General features: G+C 32.5%; 2 protein-coding genes across 2 annotated transcripts; both read right to left on the minus strand.

The window, feature by feature from the left end:
• On the minus strand, positions 601-6,372 carry LOC109326818 (hydroxyproline O-galactosyltransferase HPGT1). Its single transcript, XM_019559666.1, has 12 exons — positions 6,160-6,372; positions 6,026-6,089; positions 5,756-5,805; positions 5,060-5,259; positions 4,385-4,448; positions 4,230-4,302; positions 2,873-2,996; positions 2,172-2,259; positions 2,016-2,066; positions 1,450-1,521; positions 1,257-1,369; positions 601-1,093 (listed from the first exon to the last, which is right to left on the minus strand). The coding sequence occupies exons 1-12, from the start codon at positions 6,273-6,275 to the stop codon at positions 1,071-1,073; spliced, it is 1,038 nt and encodes a 345-aa protein (XP_019415211.1). The 5' UTR covers positions 6,276-6,372; the 3' UTR covers positions 601-1,070.
• Positions 11,735-13,378, minus strand: LOC109326819 (protein MKS1). Its single transcript, XM_019559667.1, has one exon. It carries the CDS (start codon positions 12,985-12,987, stop codon positions 12,310-12,312), a length of 678 nt encoding a protein of 225 aa, XP_019415212.1. The 5' UTR covers positions 12,988-13,378; the 3' UTR covers positions 11,735-12,309.

Raw genomic sequence — 22,190 nt, forward strand, 5'->3', positions numbered from 1 at the left:
CATTTCATTATATTAATCATGGTCTGATATTCAGGCTGAAGGATTTAAAGAATGAAGTGAAAGAGGTTATGAGTTTGAGTCTCACCCACAACAAATTTTAAAAAATAAAAAAGAGTTATAAGGTGATTTGATTGATAGAGTCAAATAAAGGAGATTAAGTATTCAAATCTCACCCACAACAGATACTAACAAGAGGGTGTACTTATACAAAAAATATTTAAACTTGCTTAATTTAGCACTGTTATCTAAGGGTTAGTTTGGGAGTTGAATCTTAGAGGGGAAGGAAGGGAAAAGGAAGGCTTGAGAGCCATCTTACAAGTGTATTTCATGGCTCCTAAGCATTCCTTTTCTATTCCTTCCCCTCTAAAATTCAACTCCCAAACAAACGCTAGTGGAGATGGAGACTTCTCCCTTGCGGTGACTCTTTTTGGGAGTCTATTTGTGCAAGGTATGGAAGTTTTGATGCTACAAATTTGACTTGGATGAGTTTCTTTTCAAAATATAATCAATCTAATCAACTTTCAAACCAATATAAATAAAATCACATGGATATATTACAGCTTTTTGACCCAAAGACTCTAAATCAATCTGCAAAACAGCTTTTTGAAAAATGAAATGCCTGCTCTATTGAGCAAATATGTAATTGACACACTGTGAGCAGAGATTGTAAAGCCTAACCATGACCCTATTCGCTGCCACTGTCATGTACACATAAAAGTTCCCTTTGGTGCTAAAGAAAATATGATCAGCCACCACATTGCTCCTATGAATACCTTGTTTCACTAGCATATTTTTGGAACTTCTACTACAACTGGGACTCATGTATCCCCATGTCAATGAATGGATGAACATATAAAGCAACTTATAGGTAAAAAACTGAATTCCTCTTTTTTTTTGCTTTACTGCGTTGAACACACCTACAGTTATAACTCTTTTTAATAGATCAACCCATCAATTTTCTCTAGCATCTCTATGTTTCCAATGGGACCATAGGAAGTCAAAACTTCCAACAATTGGTGACTCTGTAGTATTACATTGGTAGTCTTCTCACAAGAATGCATCGGAATCAACTAAACACCTGCACAAATTGCTCCTGAAAAAACAAAGATCATGTTGTATCACCTTGAGGTTGCAAATTAATTTGATGCATATGCCAACCATTTATATCAAGTAAATTCTGTGCATAACTGCTATATACTCAAAGTCGGGCCATTCTTTTGGTGGTTATAAAGTTAATGTTGCGAGGAGAGAGAGACCTGTCGACCAAGACGAACAACAGAACTTTGCGTCATCAACATGCTTTACATCAAGCCCAATAAACCAAGATCCAGCACTGACATCATCATGGGCATATGCACGGAGCATAGATCTGCCAATTCAGAACAGATTTAAGACTAAGTTGCATAAACAGCAGTTAACAGAATAGGTGCAACAAAGAGTGGATCTGACCTGTTTATTGATATGAATTTAGCCAAAGCTCGTGAAATTGCATACATCTCTCCTGATGCATGACGAAAATATCTGTCGGATAGAGTTTTCATCATCGTTTCAAGAGGAGATAAATAGAAGGCATGAATAAAAATATTTGTGAAACTTGACGCACACCAATGCATTCGGATTTGCATAAAAAATCCAGATCAATGAAATATTTGACTAACTTGCCAACTCTGTTTGGTTGAGTCATAAAATAGCACATGACAATACCATAGAGTTAAGTTATTTGTTCTATGAGGGCCTAAGATTTTGGCACTATAATGTAAGTTTATCACAAAATAGGTGGTAAATATTGTTTGGGAATCAAAAAGTAAAATACATATTGCAGATTTGCCGATGTGGGACCATCTAACATAGAGGAGTGCAGAATACCATGTAAAAAACATTAATTTCACCAAAATCCACAAGCAGCAATTTCAAACTGGTCAATACTGTATCAAAATTGACTAATTTATAAAAGTTAAATGCATTGAAATGAAAACAATTGTTCACTCATATCAAATATAAGGTGTTTGACTTACGATTGTTTGTCACCAAATTTCCACCATTCTGGTTCATACCATTTTTGGTTGCTGTCATAATTAACAGAAACTGGTATGAGAATTGAGAACCAGAAAATATACTCTTTTTTATAAGAACATAACATTTCAAATAACATCACTCCATAAGGGGCTCACGGTTCAGAGAAAACTTCGCCTGATTTCATGCATCCCATGTAAAGACGAGGTTTGTCCAAATGAGTTGCAAGTGTAGCACCTAAGGCATCTGTGCAAGAAACAACTAATTAGTCGCAAGACATATATATAAGAATATGATTAAATAGGGCAAAAATGTATAATATACATGAATATCATAACACCAAGAGGAAGAAATGTCAGCTTATATTTCTGGGAATATGAGAATATATAAGGATCGACTCAGGATTCAAGGCGGTATTGATTGATGTAACTTTGTTTTTGCCTCTTACTCCCCATTCTTGGTAGTGCCTTGTGAAGTTTTATTAGAACTTGCATGATTAAGCACACTGTTAATGTGCATTTTCCAGGTCGAGATTCTTTCAGCATTAAATTATAAAAGTACAGGATTAGAAAAAACAAAGACAAGGTACAATTATCCATAATTCAATACAAGGTTTTTAAGCACCACTGCATTCTATATGCTGACAAGAAACTCATGGCAATACTCATATCCCATATGTACCAATGGACTTCTCCAATGCATAGAATGATTTAGCCACCGGCTTCTCTAATTAGGAGATAAAAAGAGCATATTACAATAACCGTAGTGAAGTGTTTGAAGATTTGCAAATCTTGACCTTAAATATTAGGTAAACTAAATTATAACAATTATCACTTCATCCAGCCGAAGAAAAACTAACCAATATTTATATAAACATCATCATTAACTTTAGCATAGAATTCAGCATCCCATTTATCTGCAGCATGAGCAAAGAACAATTTAGCCTTCTTTGAAAGCCCCTCCTCTGTTTCCACATGATCATCCTGTGAACATAAGTGTTGAAGATGGTGAGCTAACTAGCTTATGCTCTTGAACCTTATTATACTCCAGCCACAGGAAGCCACAACATATAGAAATAAATTATGAGCACCAAGCAAATTAAGCAGTCCTAACTGCTTATTTGAACTGATGTATAAAACTTCATAAATTATAGGGAAAAGTATGTACAACCCCCTTAAACTTTATAACTTTTGCAAATAGGAATCAATAACTTTAATATCATCTCAATCAAGCCTTAAATTTTTCTCATTCACAAAATAGATCTTTCTGTTAAGTTTCTGTTACATTATTTAACTGTGAAATTTAACCATTCAATTTTTCTTAATCTACACCGTTGATTTATTTAAAATATAATAAAAAACAACAATGGTGGGGAAAGGCTATTCTTCTTCCAGAGAGGAAAATTTCATCTGAGCCACCAAATTCAATGTATTCATCAGATAGAGAAATAAACCAGCAGCCATGGCAGTTGAATTCTAACCATACAATAACAAAGCACTCAGCAACATTTTCTACCAAACACAGTGAAGTATAGTGCACTAATGGAGGATAGCGATGATGATATGAATATGTACAATCATTATGATAAAAACCTTTCTACCTCACACGATGAAATCCACGTTAGAGATTAAAAAATAGCACATATATTACCAGTTTCAGATTTTGAGGGTTTTGTTATAAGCAAAAAAAATATCTCAGCAGAGTAAGAAATTGACGCTGAATCTTGATGAACAGTGTACAAAAGTGTTGAATCTTATTGTTCTTCAACAAATGGATTCATTCACCCACTAGATTCTCTCCATTGTTGCCCATGTCTCTTTCCATAACTTCAATCTTCAAACTAATCAGTGGGTTCATTCTTTCCCTTCTTCAATTTTCGAACTAAAGTGATTACAAGAATATGTACTATGGGGATAGTGATGATGTTGCTACGTGGTGCAGGCTTTTTTATTATATTTAAATAAATAAATCAATGGTATAGATTAAAAAATTGAATGGTTAGATTTTACCGTTAAATAATCCAACATATATTTAACAGAAGGACCTGTTTTATGAATGAGAGAAGTTTAAAGCTTATTGTGATGAAATTAAAGTTGATGGTTCCTATTTACAAAAGGTGTAAAGTTTAAGGGGTTGTAAAATTTGCTAAGTCACAATAAAGTAGAAAGTTTGTAAGCATATGGACAAAACAAAATGCATAAATTAGTGAAACATACAAGAATGAGGAAGTCATTAGTCAGCCTATTCTCATGATCAATGTCCTTATCCAAATTGTCTCCGCGATTTGCACTGCAAAATTTTATGTAGTTCATAAGAAGCAGTTCCATTGAAGCCCACCCCTCACCCCCAACAAATCCAAAAGAAACTAAACCTTCTGCCAATAACAAATCGTGCAATGATGCCCTTTCCATCCTCCATTTTTTGCAAAGCTGCACCTGCAAAGATAGAGTGCTCAAAAATTAAAATCTCTTCTGAACCACAATCATAGTGCAATAAGCTGTAACACATTTTACAAAAAAGCTTTTAAACTAACTCCCCAAGATACACTAGAACACTAATTATTTCATGCTAATTTGAAATAACTAGATTCCGAATCGAAGAAATAAACGGTTAGGAAATGCTATAAATCTGAGTCATATCAATAGAGTCTTCTGATGATAAATATCAGTTACTAAAGGGGCAACTATATCAATTTGAGGAAACCAAAATTGGGATGATCCTATTGTTTCTATCTCTGTAGCTTTTACTCACTCTCAAGTATCAGCTGGTTCCATGAAAAATAAAGCCATAATCTATTCATTTTGAACTCATATCAGTTCATGATGGTAACATATTGGTGTTTATTGATCAGGATTTACATAAAGTCTTTACATCCAGCTTCGTATTTAATGCAGTTTTCTTCAGTTTGAAAATGACACATAGACAACTATACACTCAATAGTCATGACTCAAATTAAAAATATCCATTGATGCCGCTGTTATTTACAATGTTAACAAACTGAGAAATGGAATTTATCAGGGTAATGCAAAGAATATAGTTAATTACCACTTCCCATCCATGCCTTACGAATTGCATCTCTATTCTTCCGCCCGCCAAACCCTGTGAGTATACCTATGACTACCAAGGGCCTTGTCTTAGAGTAAGTCCCATTGGTCTCACTCTCTATCAAGCGGTTTGAAGAAAAACCCTCCTGTCTAGCTGCAGCAAGCTCCATCTCAAGGGCAGCAAGCTTCTTATGTTGTTCCCTGAACGATCACATGATTAAACAGTACGGGTACAAAATAAGTTAAGAAACTTAAACCAAAGGAAACCATTCATTTTGTCTAAGGAAAAAGAGTGAGCAACTACTAAAGCTAGCCCTAAAGAAAAATGCACCCACCAATATAGACTCGAAAAATAAAAATTCTTAACTCGGTACCTAAGAATCTCAAATGACATTCAAAAAGACTAATGTGTCCTAAAATTTGTCTTGAAAATGACTAATCGGACCAACATATGAGGCTCTTAAGGATCAAGTTGCGACCTTAAAAAATAATAAGTTGATAGCCAAATTGGTATCTGAAAGACGTGACCGATTCCACATCAGTACCTAAGAGTAAAAACATAGTCAAATTGGTCCTTTTGGTATTTCTAAATCAGTCAAATTCATTTCTGAAAAGGACCAATTCAACCAAAACTTCCACCTTCTGGAATTGAAATAATACCTTTTTCTTCAATAACGAATAATGTAAATTAGAGTACCTGCAGGCTATGATCTTCAATGTATCATCAACTGATATAGCAGATTGTCCCTAAATCGAACAAAACCTTAATTAATTAAATAACACGAAAATAGTTAATTAATAGAGAGTAAGCTTAACATGTTGTTTAGTTAGATGAGTTCAAATCCTGGAAACAGTTTACTGATGCGTACATCTACTTTCTCCCGACCCCACTAAGTGGGAGCTGTGGGAGCCTAGACCGCCCTTTCAATTGAATCAGTTGAATGAAAATGATGAGTTAGTGACTGACCTGACCGGTGATCCTATCGAGTTGTTTGATGAGATAAACTCTGTTCTGCGCGTCCTGCCATAACCTGAACATAGAGAAAAACTAATTATAGCAATTAAAGAAGAAGAAGGGGTTACCGGTTACCGGTTGTGTACCTTCCAGCGACGTAAATAGAAGCGAAAGTAGCGAACATAGATATGAGGAGTGTAGGAATTGTAGCGATTCGATGTGAAGAAATAGACATAGTGGAAACTTTGTGACTCTTCTGCATTGAGATTTGGATTCAATTTTGAAATCCTGTTATTGAAGCAACACTTGCTGTAGTTGGCTCACCCTCTTTTACTTTACTTTCTTCAGTATACTAATCTTATTTATTCATCAATTTAATTTGGGTTAATGTATAGATTAGATCCTACTCTCTACATTATTAGAGAATTTTTTAAGTAGCTTTAAACTTTAAAGAAATTATAATTGGATCTAAAACTTGTAACTTTTTTATAATTGGGTCATTTAGGTTTTATTACCATATTGTTTACATGACTTTCTTTTTCAGCAAAATTAGTTTGTCTCGAAAACTTATATTATAGTATGAGGGTGGTAGAGTGAAACATTAATGGTTAGTATTTGAATTCAAATTATGAAAGTTACATAATTTTTTTCATTTTGAAGGAAAAACTTCGTTCAAAAAAAGTAGGTCAACAATTGCTCTCTCATTCTCATCATTCAACTAAAACTTACAAGGAAGAGACAACTTGCAAGCTTTTGTTATATTGGTGATCCACTCACTTTATTAATCTACAAGAAAAACTAGAATCCCTTATAAGAAAATATGTATGATACTCTATTACAATTGAATTAATCATTCACATAATAAGTTGGGTTTAAAAATCATGTGTTCCCTTTTGAGGTTGCAAAAATTCACATATTTTCACTAAGAGGATTCTCCCTCAAGGAAAAAGGTTATTGAACAATTTTAATATTTTGTCTTATTATAACTTAATGAGAGTTCACTATGCTAGAGTTGCATTAGATATATAACAACGCTTTCAAGCGTATTTGAGCACAGTATAATATTAGCATGTTTTAACAATGCATACATGAGTGATGTTGTATGTTATACATACAACAACACTTCCTCCAACGAGCGATGTTATACATTGGCGGTATTATATTAATTATATACAACAACATCGTCTAAAATGACAATGTTGTATATGATTAATACAAAAACATTTGTCACAAAACATGCGTTGTTGATTACCTACATATACAATTATCAATAATACATAAATTCTAAACAACACAAATACACATTAATACAAGAGAAAGAATATTTGATGAACTATATTGTACAACAAAAACAAAATATCAAGATTACCACAAATTAAACAGTTATTATGTTGTCAAAATAAAATGTCTAGGGCTCAAAATAGAATTGAAAATTAACAATGTTCATGAAGTTTGCACAACCATTCAAAACAAAAAACAAAAAAGAAATTAACATCAATAGTTGTTCACCCTTCAAAGTGTCCCTCAATCGAAGAAATCATCTAAGTGCATAATAGAATTAAGATATTCCTTATAGCCGTTAAGAATTGATGCAAAAATAAATAAATAAAAATTAGATTGAAGATACAAAGATTAAACATTCAAATCTAGTAAGAAATTAGAAATAGAGATTGAATGAAGATTGCAAAAATGATATATATATATATATATATATATATATAATATATTCTTTTTAGAAATATCACCTACTCACTTCTCTTTCTCAATTAGTTTAATGTCCTACAAAAAAAAATGTAGTAATTAACATAATCTTCTTTTAATGTGTGTAGAGAACATGAAGAAGAGTAAAATATATAAATATATATTTTACTTGAGAACTAATACATTTGTGCAGTCCAAGCTGTAAATAGAAAATGACTTGTTACTATTAATTCGGAAAATGGGAAACCATTCAATAATAATACAAGATGAATAATGAAACAGTTAAACCCTAAGAGTGCACTTTAAGTTGTTACTATTAATTAGAGAAACCACTTATTTTAAATGCAAAAGCTAACCTTTATGCGGGGAAGGTAGTGAGTAGTGACATTTTTTTCTATTTTTTAACTTAAACAAAACTTTCCTTTTTTTGTGTGCATTGGTATTGCTCTCTTTTTGGCTTCTTTGTTTTTTCTTCCTCCTATCTTCTTCTCTTTGTGTGTCATGACTAATTATACAATGAGAAATTAAAAAGAGAGAATGACTAATTAGACAAATTGAAATGATTGAATATAACATGCACAAAGAAACAATTGAACCCATTATCATGCTTGGTTGAGAAGAAAATAATAAATATCTTACACTACTTGGAAACATTAGTGTGAACCATAACATATATAGATTCAATTGTTTCAAACACCGAAAGAACTAGAAGCGCCCCTTGTTTCAAAGAGGGGATGGCAGATTATTCATATTTCATTTGATGGTCATAGGCAAATTGAAAGTTAAGCTATAGTAATTCGACGGATTCCTCTGAGAAAAAAGAGATGTCTCAAAGAGAATGATTATCACTATCCTTGATAGATATGCAACCCACATCACGAAGCAACCAAACAAAGAATATGCATAGAAACAAAGAGACATATAAATGAGAGAATGTCGTTGAAGTCGAGTACTTCACTATTAATTTTTCTGATATTTAAACGTCACATCCAATCAAAAGAGCATTGTTGATATGCCATCTTTAACAATGCTCATTTAAGCAAATTTTGATGCTTAAACGTCGTATCCTATCAACAACACTCATTTACGAAAGTATTGTTACAATGTCATATTCAACAACAATCTCTCATTCTTGACTTGTTGAATTGATGTAAATTAACAACACTTGTTTAAAGGTGCACAATTGAACATCACTCGTTCATGCCAGCGCTAATTCAATAGTGCTCGTTCACGTCTGCACTGTTGAAGTTATATCCGTCTATTTAATGTGACAACGCTTGTTTTAATGAGCGTTGTTGATCATCTTCTATCTCGTTTTTAATAGCATTATTCTAGCAAGCACGGTTGAATGACCAGCATTAATTACGATATCTGGCGTAGTAATTCTTTTGCATGTTATGTTTATCTAGTCGTTCATATTAAAGTTTCGTATATTAGGAACATCATCTCTAGAAATATTCTCTATACAACAATAAATGAATGTAGTGTTGCAATTTTTACTAGGCTGTCTGATTTAAATCCTTATTTCTTCTTCCAAAATATACCTAAAAATAAAATATAAACTATGAGACAATAATAACTACATGCATAAACAAATCATACGAAAATTGAATCATTAACTATAAATGTAATAAATTGAAGTCTAGAAGTGCTAAAAATTAATATCTTAAAATAGTAAATTTTACTATTATTAGGATCATATGTTAAGGTTGGAGTGTTATGATAATTGTGGTATATACCAAAAACTTTAAATAATATATCTGTTACACACCACCTTAATTAGTTTGGTTGTATGTTCTTAATTAACACACATTTCAATCCATCTTGCTGGAGTTAATGAAGCCTTACCTGACCCTAAATATTGATTGAGATATTTTTTTAACTCAGATCCGACTCTAGCATTGAAACTAATTCGACCCTAAATGTCAATTGAGACAGTCTTTGAACCCGAATTCGATCTTAGACCCGATTAAATATAATGCATATCTCTTTTAGATAAATTCATCTTGATATTATTTATTATTATATGTATATGTAATTTGACACATGAAATGATATATGTAGATATTATTAATCATGTAAATGTGATAAAAAATTAGATAAACAATGATATTTTCGATCAATGAGATTTCATTACTCTGTACATAATAGAATATAAACACATACAAACATAACGAGTGAATAGTCATGGGACGGATCCAGGCCAATTTATGTTTGTCCATTACATGACCCTAAATATTGTTTGGATATAATTTTTAAATCCAAATTTGGCCCTAGACCCACCCAAATCCTATGCGAGTTCGACCATAATCAGGCTAAGCCAGGTGAGGGGGTTGGGTTGTATCATGCTCATCCCTGACTACGAGCTAACCGCTAGGATAAAATTTGTGAAAATACCATAATAACTATAATTATTGTATTTGATGATTTTCGTACATGTTTTACAACTTTGGCAAGCAAAGGATTGGATTCCAATGGTATTATAATATAATCTATTATATTACCATTCTACCTCGGTTATATAGTTGATGATTCAACGTCTAAAAACAAAAAAGAAGAAGTGTTCACGAAATGTAATTCAGAAGTCAGATCAATAGATGCATGTAATTTGTGATTCATGCCAGCCAAAATTCCACGTCTGATTTTTTAATTATTTTTCTTAATTTCAAGCACTACTAGTCATTATAGTAGTGTCAACTTCATTTTTGTTGGCTTGTGCTTTCGTGCATTTTTTATCTCTAACTGCTCCAGCATCTTGCTGTCAGTTAATTATAAAATACACATATGTAAACAAATTTAGATTGAGTTTCTTGTTAAACTTTTGACTTTGCGGCTCCTAATATAGATCGTGCCTGAATATATATATCCTAAAAGGGGAGAAAGAAGGAGACGTGTTTTTTTTTTCTTGTCTTAGGGCAGCTTGAAAGTGTATTTCGCTTTTATTTATGTGAATTTTTTTGGTACGATGAAAAGTAATATTTTTTGATGTTTTAGTGTTTTTCTTAATAAGTATTGCTATTATGAGTCACACAATTCATCAAATTAGATAATTGAGAATTAATGAGTCTTAAACTAGTATACTAACATTGTCTTGGTAAAAAAATATTAGATGAAATGTATTACGCTGGCACCAAAATTTTAACACCGTAATTAGCATTTTGTACATTTATTTATATTTTTCATTTATTATATAAGTTCTCAAAATATATCATAAAAGCAAAAGGACATTACATTATTGTCACATACGAATACCTTTATTCTTCTTATATGCATTTTAAGGAATTAACCTTTTAATTTTTATTAATGTTAGGATGTTCTATTAATTATTTTGTTTGGAGTTTTAACTTTTTATCATACCAACAAGGCGTTGGTCTAGTTATATAAGGTCATACTAAATCTTAAGATTGAATAGTTTGATTCATGAGAGCGACACTTATTAGAAGGAGCAGTCACAAACCCAAAAATGATTAATTCCTTACCAAAAAATGTGAGAAGATATCATTGATAGTACAAAAAAACTTTTTATCATTATTTCGATTTGTATTTTCTTACCAGTTAATATTTATGTATAATAACAAGTCTTGTTCTATACACACAAATTCGCATCATATTTAAAATATCCAACCTTTTAACAACTACTTGCTTTATTTCATATTTTTGGTTGTTTTAGATATTTAATTTTGTTTCATGATTTCAAGGTTTTATCAAATATTTTTTTTCCCAATTATATCCACATTCAATATATAAATATATTTATAATTTTTTTGTCATTAATTAATTCTATTTTTTTTGTCTCACTTAAACAGTAAATGTGAATGTCTTAGCCAGAATATAATATTTACCATAAAAGCAAAAGGAAATTGCATTGTTATCCCTTTTATGGTATAAGAATACCTTCCAACAAGTATCACTCACAGAAATCAAACCACTTCTTAATCTTTTTAGGGATATAGTAAAATCTTATACTATTAAATTAATATCTTATTGGTAATTATTTTAGAATTTAGAGTACCATGACTATTATTATAAGTCAAATGGTGTTGTTTTATGCCACTTAATATTTTTTAGTTTTTATTTGAGTTTATTTTTGGATCTTCAACCTCTATAATTTCCCTTACTCTTCAAGCCCCATTAATTGCGTACCATATATATTTATTATGCACCTAATGAGTCAGGCCACATATATATTGAAGTTTGCTGAAATAAGAGAGAATGGTAGGTGGTGAAGTGCATTAGATGCTTTCAATAATCAAAGTTTGCCAGAAAGTACACGTGATTGCTAATCATACAAAGAAAAAATGGGATTGAATATGTATCATCAAATGCAACATGAAATATCCAATTCAATACATTGCAAAAAAAAAAAAAAATTATGTCAACGGCGATGGTCATAAGAAAATTGGAATATAAATGGTCCACCAACAAATCCATTTAAAGAAGTTTCCAACTACCTAGCCACCAAAAATAATTACAAATTTCCATCTTTGCCAACTCAAAATGGTAACTAAATCTAGGATCTGGTTAATTATCTCCTTTAGGACTCAATCCTTGTGTATAAGTGAAATCAAATTCAACTATAAACCCTAAGAATTTATTTAATCTAAGAAATAGTTGAATAAGTCAATAGGTGGAGTGTAAGGTGAAACAAAGTTTGTAGGGCTAGGCAAGATGAAACCACCATATTGATCCATAACATTTCTGTTTTGAAAGGCAGGGCTCAACTCATGAAGAAAGTTAACCATGTTAGGATCCAACGATGGTGGTGAGAAGAAGCTTGAAGGAATAGGAGAAAGTGAAGCCGGTCCCGGAGACAAAATCCCTTGACACATGCTTCCTCTTTCAACTCCATGATTCACCATCTCTAACCCTCCAACATGGCTAATATCATCACCAATTGGTTGCACTTGTTTCTTTCCCATAGGAGGCCTAGCCTTCTCTATGGTGGCGTATCGTGCCGCCGGAGATATCATTCCCCCACCACTATTGAAAGGGTGATTAGATGATGTCATGTCAGACAACGACGATGATGACGATGATGATGATGACCCAGTAAGGCGTTGAACTAGATTCATAAAGTCATCTGGTGTGGTATGGATTACCTTCGGGGACACAGTGTAGATTATGATTGGTTGTCGTGGTGGTGGTTGTGGTGCTGGTGCCAATGGTGGCTTCTTGATCTTGTGAGAATCTTTGTTTATTCGAAGAGGTGTAGGACGAGGGCCTTGGAGTTCTCTTCTTGGTGATCTTCCCGTGGAAATGTCTTGAAAATCCATAGAGCTAGTAACAATCAATTCCAATTGAATTATGAAGAAAATGATAAGAAGGAATGATGAATACTAGAGCAAGAGGGATTATGAGGAGTTGGAGGAGGTGACAAACTTATAATTATTCTAATATAAAGTGGGAAATATATGGGTGACATGAAACATATAAGAGATTTGGTCAATGATAAGAGGGCATTATTTTAATGTAAGATACATTTGTTGGTAAAATATGGCTTCTTCTAAGGTAAATTTTTTATAGGTTATTGTATACCTATGACAGGTTTCGTGATACTATGGTTGTTTGAACGGGTATGTAGATAGTTGGAAATGGTCTTGTTTGTGCCATGTCAAATGAAAAGTATGTGATGACATAGGATGGACAAGCTAACTGCCCTTGTTGGAGTCCTTATGCAAGTGGATAAAGTGTGTTGACAACTTGACTCTAGAAATATGCTATATATGTGTGTGTTTTTTTTATATAAATATATGTGTGGTTTTAATCATAAATATGTCATTAAATAAGAACATGAACTGCGCTACTTGATTCTAATTTGTATATACTTGGGACTGAGCTGGAAGTTAAAATTTTCAGAACTGGGAAGATGGAAAAATGGAGTTAGTTCCATTGGGGTGGGAACCACTCTACTTTCTTTGCTGTTCAAAGTAGTCCTGTTTCTCTTCGGTTGCATATGTCCAATTAGGAAGGTTCTAATATTTATGCTAAATATGAAAAAAAATTATTATATGGTTGAGGAATAATATTACCAATTTAATTTTCACAATTAATAATATATTAATCCTTTAAATTTAAATTAGTTTATTTCAAATTAATGATAACAATTTTCTGGAAGTGATATTTGTTGAGAATGGAAGTCACGTACACCAGAAAGATTAATTCTAAGTTGAGAGAATATCTTAATTGTATCAAAAAATTAATGATAAAAATGTGGTTGAGACCATGACATTTACCATATAATATTTTATCAAAAAATGTGATATGTATACAATAACTACATGTTTATTATCAAATTCATTTTCTTTAGTATAATTGGTAAATTACTAGATTTCTTAAATCTAATGTCAGAAATTCAAAATTGACCGTGTGTATAACAAATATATTGTATGAACAATGAGCAGAGACAAAAAATTCAGTATAGTTACCCCTATCATTAAAAAAGAATTACTCTTTCGGCTAAAATATCACTATTGTGAAAAAAAACTTGTTTCTAAATATAGAAATTTGATGATTTCTAAATATTAAACATTTCTTTGGTGGAAGAATAGAAAAGGAGAGAGGAGAGAAAAGGGAGAAATAGAAAAAATGAGAAAAAAAAGTGAGAGAAAGATAGCAGATTGTTGTATTATATATATGGTATGAGAGAATGAGAAAAGAAAGAGAAGAGAAAATGTATATATAAACTTTTGAATGACAAATACCTATAAGCTAGAAAGAATATGGAAAAAATATTTTAATACTTATTAAAAATTTAAGAATTACAATTTTAAAATTTATTGTAAAAATTATGTTAATGTAATTTTAAATGATATTTATGAAGTAAGAAAATATAAAGAAAAATAATGATGTAAAAATGTATGTAAATAAAAAATATAGTTAGTCGTAAAAGTGATTGATTTTGTCATTTTATTCTCTCATCACTTTCTCCTCACATTGGAGTGAAAGAGTTTTAGTGATTTTATGTACTTTTTAATTCTCTTCCCTTACTTTCTTCTTAAACCGAATAAGAGAAATGTACATTTTCTTTATAACTTATTTCTCCTTAATTTGTTTCCTATCTTTCTCTGTCCATTCAAATAAACTCTAATACATTTTAAGAGAATCATTAATATTAACCCTTTAAATTTAATTGTTTAATACACCTCTATCTTACATTTGGATTATGTTGTATTGTCTTCTCCTAAATCATTCCTCTTTCTCCTCCAAATGTACCCACGTGAAGAAATATACATATGTTGTCATAAAGTATAGCTTAAATTATGTTTAGGAAGATGCTGAACTAGAAATAGAAAAAATAATGAACATTTAATTTTTAATTGATATAATATATTTTTATTGGTGTGAAACATAATTTGATGTATACTTTGCGATAATAGACCATTTTTCACCACCTCTGCCTCACCCATCCTGGACAAGGATATATTGTCCCAAATTATATCTCGAACCAATGAAAATATTATGTCAATTAAAAAAATTAAATGTTTATTTATTCAGGATATAGTTTGGGACACGATTTAGAACACCAAATCTTGTCTTACCCTAGGGCTGTTCTCTTCCCAACCACACCTCACCCTTCACCCCTAGCAATCACCATTACAGATTAACCACCTAGTATTCTCTATAGTTGCACATCTCTTTAGAATCTTTTTTGTAATTTCTAGTACCCCTCTTATCTTAATAACATCTTCTCTTTGCCAACCAAAAAAAAGATGAACCAACCCATGATTGTGGCGTAGAACCACCACATAGCTGCAACCTTCGGCCAAAGTGCATCACCTGAACTCTCGACCCAACTGGGGTGTCATGTTTAGAATATCTTAGTTATCCTTGTTGTCCCATTGTGAACCACCACATCACAGCTTTAACTCAATCATGCTACTAAGCCGCAACCACTAACTTGCCCAAAACTATATATTTTTTCATTGGAGCACGGAACTCTCTTCTTATTTAACAAAATCCTAATCTGCGACCAATCCGCACCCACCACCTTGACCCCAAATGTGGTGAGAAATTTAAAACTCTAAGAAGAAATGATGACCAACTTGAAACTTGGAGATGAAGCTACCATCCATTATTTGTAGTTTTTGTCTAGGTTCACATTAGTATAAGCCACCCCTAGCAAAAAAAAAGTTATGATTGTTATTAAAATGGTAGGAGCTATGTATGAGCGAGAAAGATAAGAAAATCTTAAAGAAAGCTCAAAGAAAGAAAGAATAAGAAATGAATGAATAATATTCTTATTATTGAATTGAATAAGTGATAGTTTACAATAAAAGTAAACTATATAATCATGTAAACAATGCTTAATTAACTAAAACCATTAAAACTAACTCTAACTATAACTAGTCTAATACAATATCAACCCAAATACTAAAATATAGTTCACAATATATTTCAACAACCCCTCAAGCTGAAGAGTGAAAATTCTGAACTCCAAGCTTGAAATTGATTTGAAGTAATAACAACGTTTAACTACCTGCGGTGGAAGTTATATCATCAAACGCTTAATCATCCACGACAAAAACTATATCTTTGCTTAACCACCATGGACATAAGCTAACCATCAAATGCTTAATCATCCATGACAAAAGTTATATATGAGCTTAACCACCATGGACAAAAACAAACCAACCATTGATGATGAAATAGAGAAAATGATTCTAAATTTTGATCCTAAAATGATGCTTCAATGAAGAAAAATACATACTTTAACAATGTTGTGTGTTTAATGAGAGAGAGGTAAAAAAAAAAATAGAGTATTAAAGAAAAGAAATAAGTGGGGTAATAGATGAAGTGATATATAAGGTTTTAGATGATGAGGCTTTAAGTGTTACCACATTGCTTTGATTAAGATGGCATTAAAACGTGAGAACAGTGATGTGCACTTGCACCTCCTGGAAGAATACGATTGTTTCTTCTGCTGACACAACGCCAACTGCAAATTGTCTTGGATTGCTTGTAGTTGAAGTAGCAATAATGCTCATATGAGCAGAGAAATAAGAGTCAAATTACACCATTCAAAACATTTTTCAGGATAAGAAAAGAAACTAAAAGAACCGTCCAAGAATTATTAATTTTTTTTACGATTGCAAAATTTTGAAGGTAGTTGTATAGAAAAACATTAAAGCTCCTTTGTTCCTTGCTGGAAGAAATTCCAAGCACCCAAAAGACCCATGTCCAAGAACTTGGGCGGAATCTGTTGCTTCTGCAACTACTGAAATGCAAAGCTCAAAGGCCATGAATCTTGTAAATAAAGAACAAACACCAAAGTGACACCTCTTTCCACATCTTGCACTGGAAAGTCATCAATTATGGTGAAGAGTGTTGGAGTTTAGGCATGAATTTGGACAAAAATTAATCTTGATTCTTGCAGATAGTAAGAATGAATGGAATGAAGAAGAACAGAAAAGAAGAACAGAAAAGAAGAACAACAATGGCAACAAGCTCCTTGTTTTGCTGAAGCAGCAAAGGCCACACCTATGATAGGAAAAGGGTGTGAAGCCAATAACAAAATCAATCATTACTACTCAACCTCCTCCATTGTCTCACAAGAGATCTAGCACTAGCAGAGATGTTTCAAGGAGCAGGTGAAGAATAAGTGGAAGTGATCAATATGAATAATTATGCTCTGACACTATATTAAAATGGTAGGAGCCATGCATGAATGAGAAAGATAAGAAATGTTAGAAATTTATAATTTCTAATTAAGGTAGATATCATATATTTGATACAATTATATCAGCTATTTATTTCAGGGGTTACATTATAAGTGATCTAATTACTGGCACCCCATAGATTTCTAAAAGTTGATAACAAATATGAGCTTAATGGGTGGATACTCATCAGGTTAACCTATAGGGGATAATGAGAACACTACAAGTTAATGCATAAGGAAGGTTATGGTCCCCAACGCACCAAATCAAAATCCAGTTTTCTCTTCTCCCCATCAGAGTGAAAACGCAAGTCCCAAGAGGAATCATGGATTTGGTTGAGGAAGACCATCATACCAAAATCCATTTAAAAAAACGCAGATCATATGAGTACATCGAGGAACATGGATTCAAGTATGACACTGCACCCTTTGTTTCATATATGCGTGTGAGAATCATGAGATTCAAGATCTTAGAATTGGTATTTCATCAATCATAAGGAATTCTCAACAAGTGGTATTAGAGCATAAGTTCTGAATTTTATGATTCTCCATAAAGATTGTTTTCCAATTTTTTGTATAAACCCTAAATTTAATTTGGGAACTTTTTTGTTTGCTTCCGCTGTAATGTTATGAAAATTGGGAATATCTAAATTTATCATATATGCTTATAAGTTCACTTGATATAGTTGCTATAGTGAGAATAACATGAATTTGCAAAGTTCATTGTTGCACTCATATTATGTAATTGGGTATCAAATGCTTACCTTTTTTTTATTAGGTGTTCATTTCTTTTTCTTTCAAATTTATGTAATTGGGTATTACATTTTGATTTGAATATATATGTTACTCATATTATCATGGTCTCATCAAATATATATATTAGTTATGCTTTATATGTTTTAAAATATGTATGAGCATAATTGATTTGGAATTATATTGTGGGGTTAAATTTGGTAATTATAAAAGATATCAAATTTGAAGGTTTTAATTCCAAGGTTATTAATTTTTTGTAATTGACTCATATAGTGTTTTTCTTTTGTCTGGTAATTATTTTGAATTAATTAATGCAATATTTTACCAAAGTAACATCTATTGTGAAAATTATTTGAAATTACACAGATGAGTATGAGATTATTTATGCGAATTGTGTTCGGCCCAAAAGAAGACACAATTTGACCAAATAATAACATACATGTGTTGATAAATATGTAACAATTATAAAGTTTCTTTTTCATTTGAATAACAGTCGATCCAAAGAAAGACTATTGTTTGACAGAACTAATTGTTAATATTTGATCATTACATTGAGAGTACCACTTACAAATTGATTTATCTGTCCAAAGACTAGAAATTGATGTTGTGCTAGATATCTTGTGATAGATCTATTATGTGAACATGTCTTGTTTTTTTATATATATTACATGACTTGTTTGTTTAGATTTGAACATTTTATTAATTCTTTGTTCTATGGATTCAATGTTTTTTACCAATGCTGCAAATTTTTCTGCTCAAATCAGTAACATCCCATTGCTGAATGGGACAAACTTTAAGGTATAGAAGGAAGCCGTAGAAATTATTCTCGGATGTATGGATTTGGATGTGGCACTTCGTGTGGAGAAATCCATTTCCACTGCGGAAAACCTCGATGAGGCTAAAATTGAGAAATGGGAACGCTGTAACCTAATGTTCCTAATGATCATGAAACGCTCTATCCGAGACGCGTTTCGGGGCTCTATATCTGAGAGTGAAAGTGCAAGGAAGTTCATTGAAGAAATAAAACAATTATTTGCCAAGAATGAAAAGGCGGAGACAAGTAACCTTATGGCTAAACTCATCTCCAAGAAGTATAAAGACAAAGGGAACATAAGGGAGTATATTATGGAGATGTCTAATCTCGCATCAAAACTCAAGTCACTTAAGTTAGAGCTTGTGATGACCTGCTCGTGCCCTTGGTTTTGATCTCCCTTCCTGCACACTTTGGGCAATTCAAAGTGATTTATAACACTCAGAAAGACAAATGGTCTCTTAATGAGCTTATATCTCACTGTATGCAAGAGGAAGAGAGGCTGCAAAGATATAAGACTAAAAGTGCTCACTTGGCTTTGACCCCTCAAAATAATAAAAGAAAGAACAATAAGGGTGTTGCGAAAGGGCATTATCAGCAAAAGAAATTGAAGAGCAATGAGGAATTTACCTGTTACTTCTGTAAGAAGAAATGACACATGAAGTAATAGTATCCTAAATATGCCTCATGGCGTGTAAAGAAGGGTAAATTTCTCACTTTTGTTTGTTCTAAAATTAATTTGGCTTTTTACCCAATGATACTTGGTATGTAGATTCTGGTGCTACCACTCACATTAGTATCACTATGCAAGGTTACATGTGGAGCCGACAACCAAGTGATGATGAAAGATTCATCTTTGTAGGCGACGGAAAAATGGTTGTAGTTGAGGCTATTTGTTGTACAATGACTCATATCTCTAGATAACAACAATATAAGTTCTGGGCTTGGGCTGATGTAAAAGGGTTGGTGCAGAGGGCTATATATTTATGTTATGTAAACCTAATGTAACAAGGAGAAGAATAGTAAAACACTAATACTTATTCTCTTATAATATATAGTGGTAGCCGCTCAACGCTCCCGGGGACGTAGGCACAATTGGCCGAACCTCGTTACCAAATCTCTTGTGTTATTCTCTTGTCTCTATACTCTTTACTATTTGATTGTTCGCTTGTTCCCAACAATTAGTATCAGATGGCTCTTAACCTAGGTGCCAAATTCGAGATGGGGAAGTTCGATGGAACTGACAATTTCGGATTGTGACAAAGGATGGTTAAAGATGTGTTGGCTCAACAAGGTCTATCAAAGGTGTTGCGTGAGAATAAACCAGAGGATATGGATCAAATGGATTGGGAAGAGTTGAAGGAGAAGGCTGCGAGAACCATATGACCATGTCTATCAGATGAGGTGATGTATCCTGTTATGGATCTAATGTAACCAACAAAGGTATGAGAAACATTAGAGAAGCGGTTCATGTCCAAGTCTCTAACAAATAAGTTGTATTTGAAGACTCTATGGCCTGAAGATGCAGGAAGGTGCTGATTTGCAACAACATCTCAACAATTTTAATTAAATGATCAATGACTTGCAAAAACTTGATGTGAAGGTTGATGATGAGGACAAAGCAATAATATTACCGTGTTCTTTGCCAAATTCTTATGAACACTTGGTGACAACATTGACGTACAGGAAAGACTCAATTAAACTGGATGAGATCACATCTACACTTCTGTCCCAGACTCAAAGAAGACAGAGTGTAGGTGAAGGGTCTCAGGTGATGGTCTGTATGTGAAAGGGAGCCAAGCGTGTTAGAGGAGACAAGGCAGAGGAGGTCCTGCCAAAGGGAAAAGACCAAATTCTAGGGGCAGAACACCAGTAGAGTGCTATAAGTGCAAACAGACTGGACATTACTGATCAAGGTCGTACCCGATACAAATAATATAACAATTAAAACTGAAGTACTAGGAAGTGACTCATAGGTCGTTTCCCAAGGATTATCTTTCAAGCAAAGCTTCAAACACCTTATACTCACACACACAAGGGGTTTTTTATTGTTGAATAGTATGAACATAAATCAAATTCAGAAACAGTAGTTAAACAATGTAATATAACGGCTAAATCCCTTTGGTTCATTTGTTCACAACTCAATCCTCGGTTTCAAAAGATTATTTTCAGATTCCAACCATTAACTTCCGAATTTGTTGAGAATCAATTAACTAAGCAATAATCAATTCAAAGTTCCAGAACCTAAACCTCAAACTAGGCGAAATCAGTATAAGCATGAAATGATTAACAAATTTACACGAACTAAATATTCATGCACTAGAGAGAGTAAATCAATTAAGTGAAGATAAACTCAACCAACCAGTTTCTAAGCAATGGAATTAAGCAAACCATATTCTGAAATAAGATAGAAGAAATCAACAATAAAGAAACCGAAAATGCATTAATAACAAAACCTCAAGAGTTGTGATACATTACGAAAGGAACTTAGTCTAGAAATTTAGCATTCCATGGCAATGGAAGAGCAAACCGAAAATGAGAGAAATGAAGAATGAGTGAAACTCTAGCAGAGAAAAAAGAGGGAAAACGGAAATGTGTTTTTTCTTTCAAAGTGAGGCAAAAGTAAAAGTGTGTGTGTTTGGAGTGGGGAATTCGAATTTAACCCCTCCAACACACATAAACCGAATTAAGCCTAAACAATGGGCCCAAAGCTAAATTACAATAAAAACAACTCCTAAATTAAAAATACAATCTCCACTTCAACACATATCCTCGACTTCTATAATGCCCAAAATGCCATTGGTGCCAAATGTGATCTGAAAATGATAATAGATTTAATCAGGCCAAATAATCCCAAATTAACTCATTTTAGGAATATTAGTCCAATAAAGTCTAAAACACTAAACCATGTGAAACAAAGTCAATTAGGCACCAAGAATAATCAATCATGCTAAATTAAGGTTATGAATAGTGTGTAATATATTGCTCATCTACAAAAGGGATTGTCCCAATGAATGGAGTCATAACAAGTCGGTGGGGAAAGATGGAGTATCTACATCTGCAAATGTTGCACATAAAGATGACTATGGTTACAACAGTAAAGTTTGTAACAATGTGAATTTTACGATTTTGAATTATAAGATTTTATCAATATTTTTATTAATTATATTTTCGAAAATGACTGTCGGGGTCAAATTTCACCCGATACGACTCAAAAATTGTTATTTGAGTTCCGTAACTCAGAATCGAATTCCGATCGC

This window comes from Lupinus angustifolius, chromosome LG14 (genome assembly GCF_001865875.1).
Source record: "Lupinus angustifolius cultivar Tanjil chromosome LG14, LupAngTanjil_v1.0, whole genome shotgun sequence".
NCBI classification, from domain to species: Eukaryota; Viridiplantae; Streptophyta; class Magnoliopsida; order Fabales; family Fabaceae; genus Lupinus; species Lupinus angustifolius.

Excerpts from the sequence above, each read along its gene's own strand:
- LOC109326818 (XM_019559666.1), bottom strand. The coding sequence starts at position 6,275 with ATGCAGAAGAGTCACAAAGTTTCCACTATGTCTATTTCTTCACATCGA. Across the intron at positions 2,997-4,229 it reads CTAATGACTTCCTCATTCTT|GATGATCATGTGGAAACAGA; the intron begins GTATGTTTCACT and ends TTATGTTCACAG. Across the intron at positions 1,094-1,256 it reads TTGTTCGTCTTGGTCGACAG|GAGCAATTTGTGCAGGTGTT; the intron begins GTCTCTCTCTCC and ends TTGTTTTTTCAG.
- LOC109326819 (XM_019559667.1), bottom strand. The coding sequence starts at position 12,987 with ATGGATTTTCAAGACATTTCCACGGGAAGATCACCAAGAAGAGAACTC.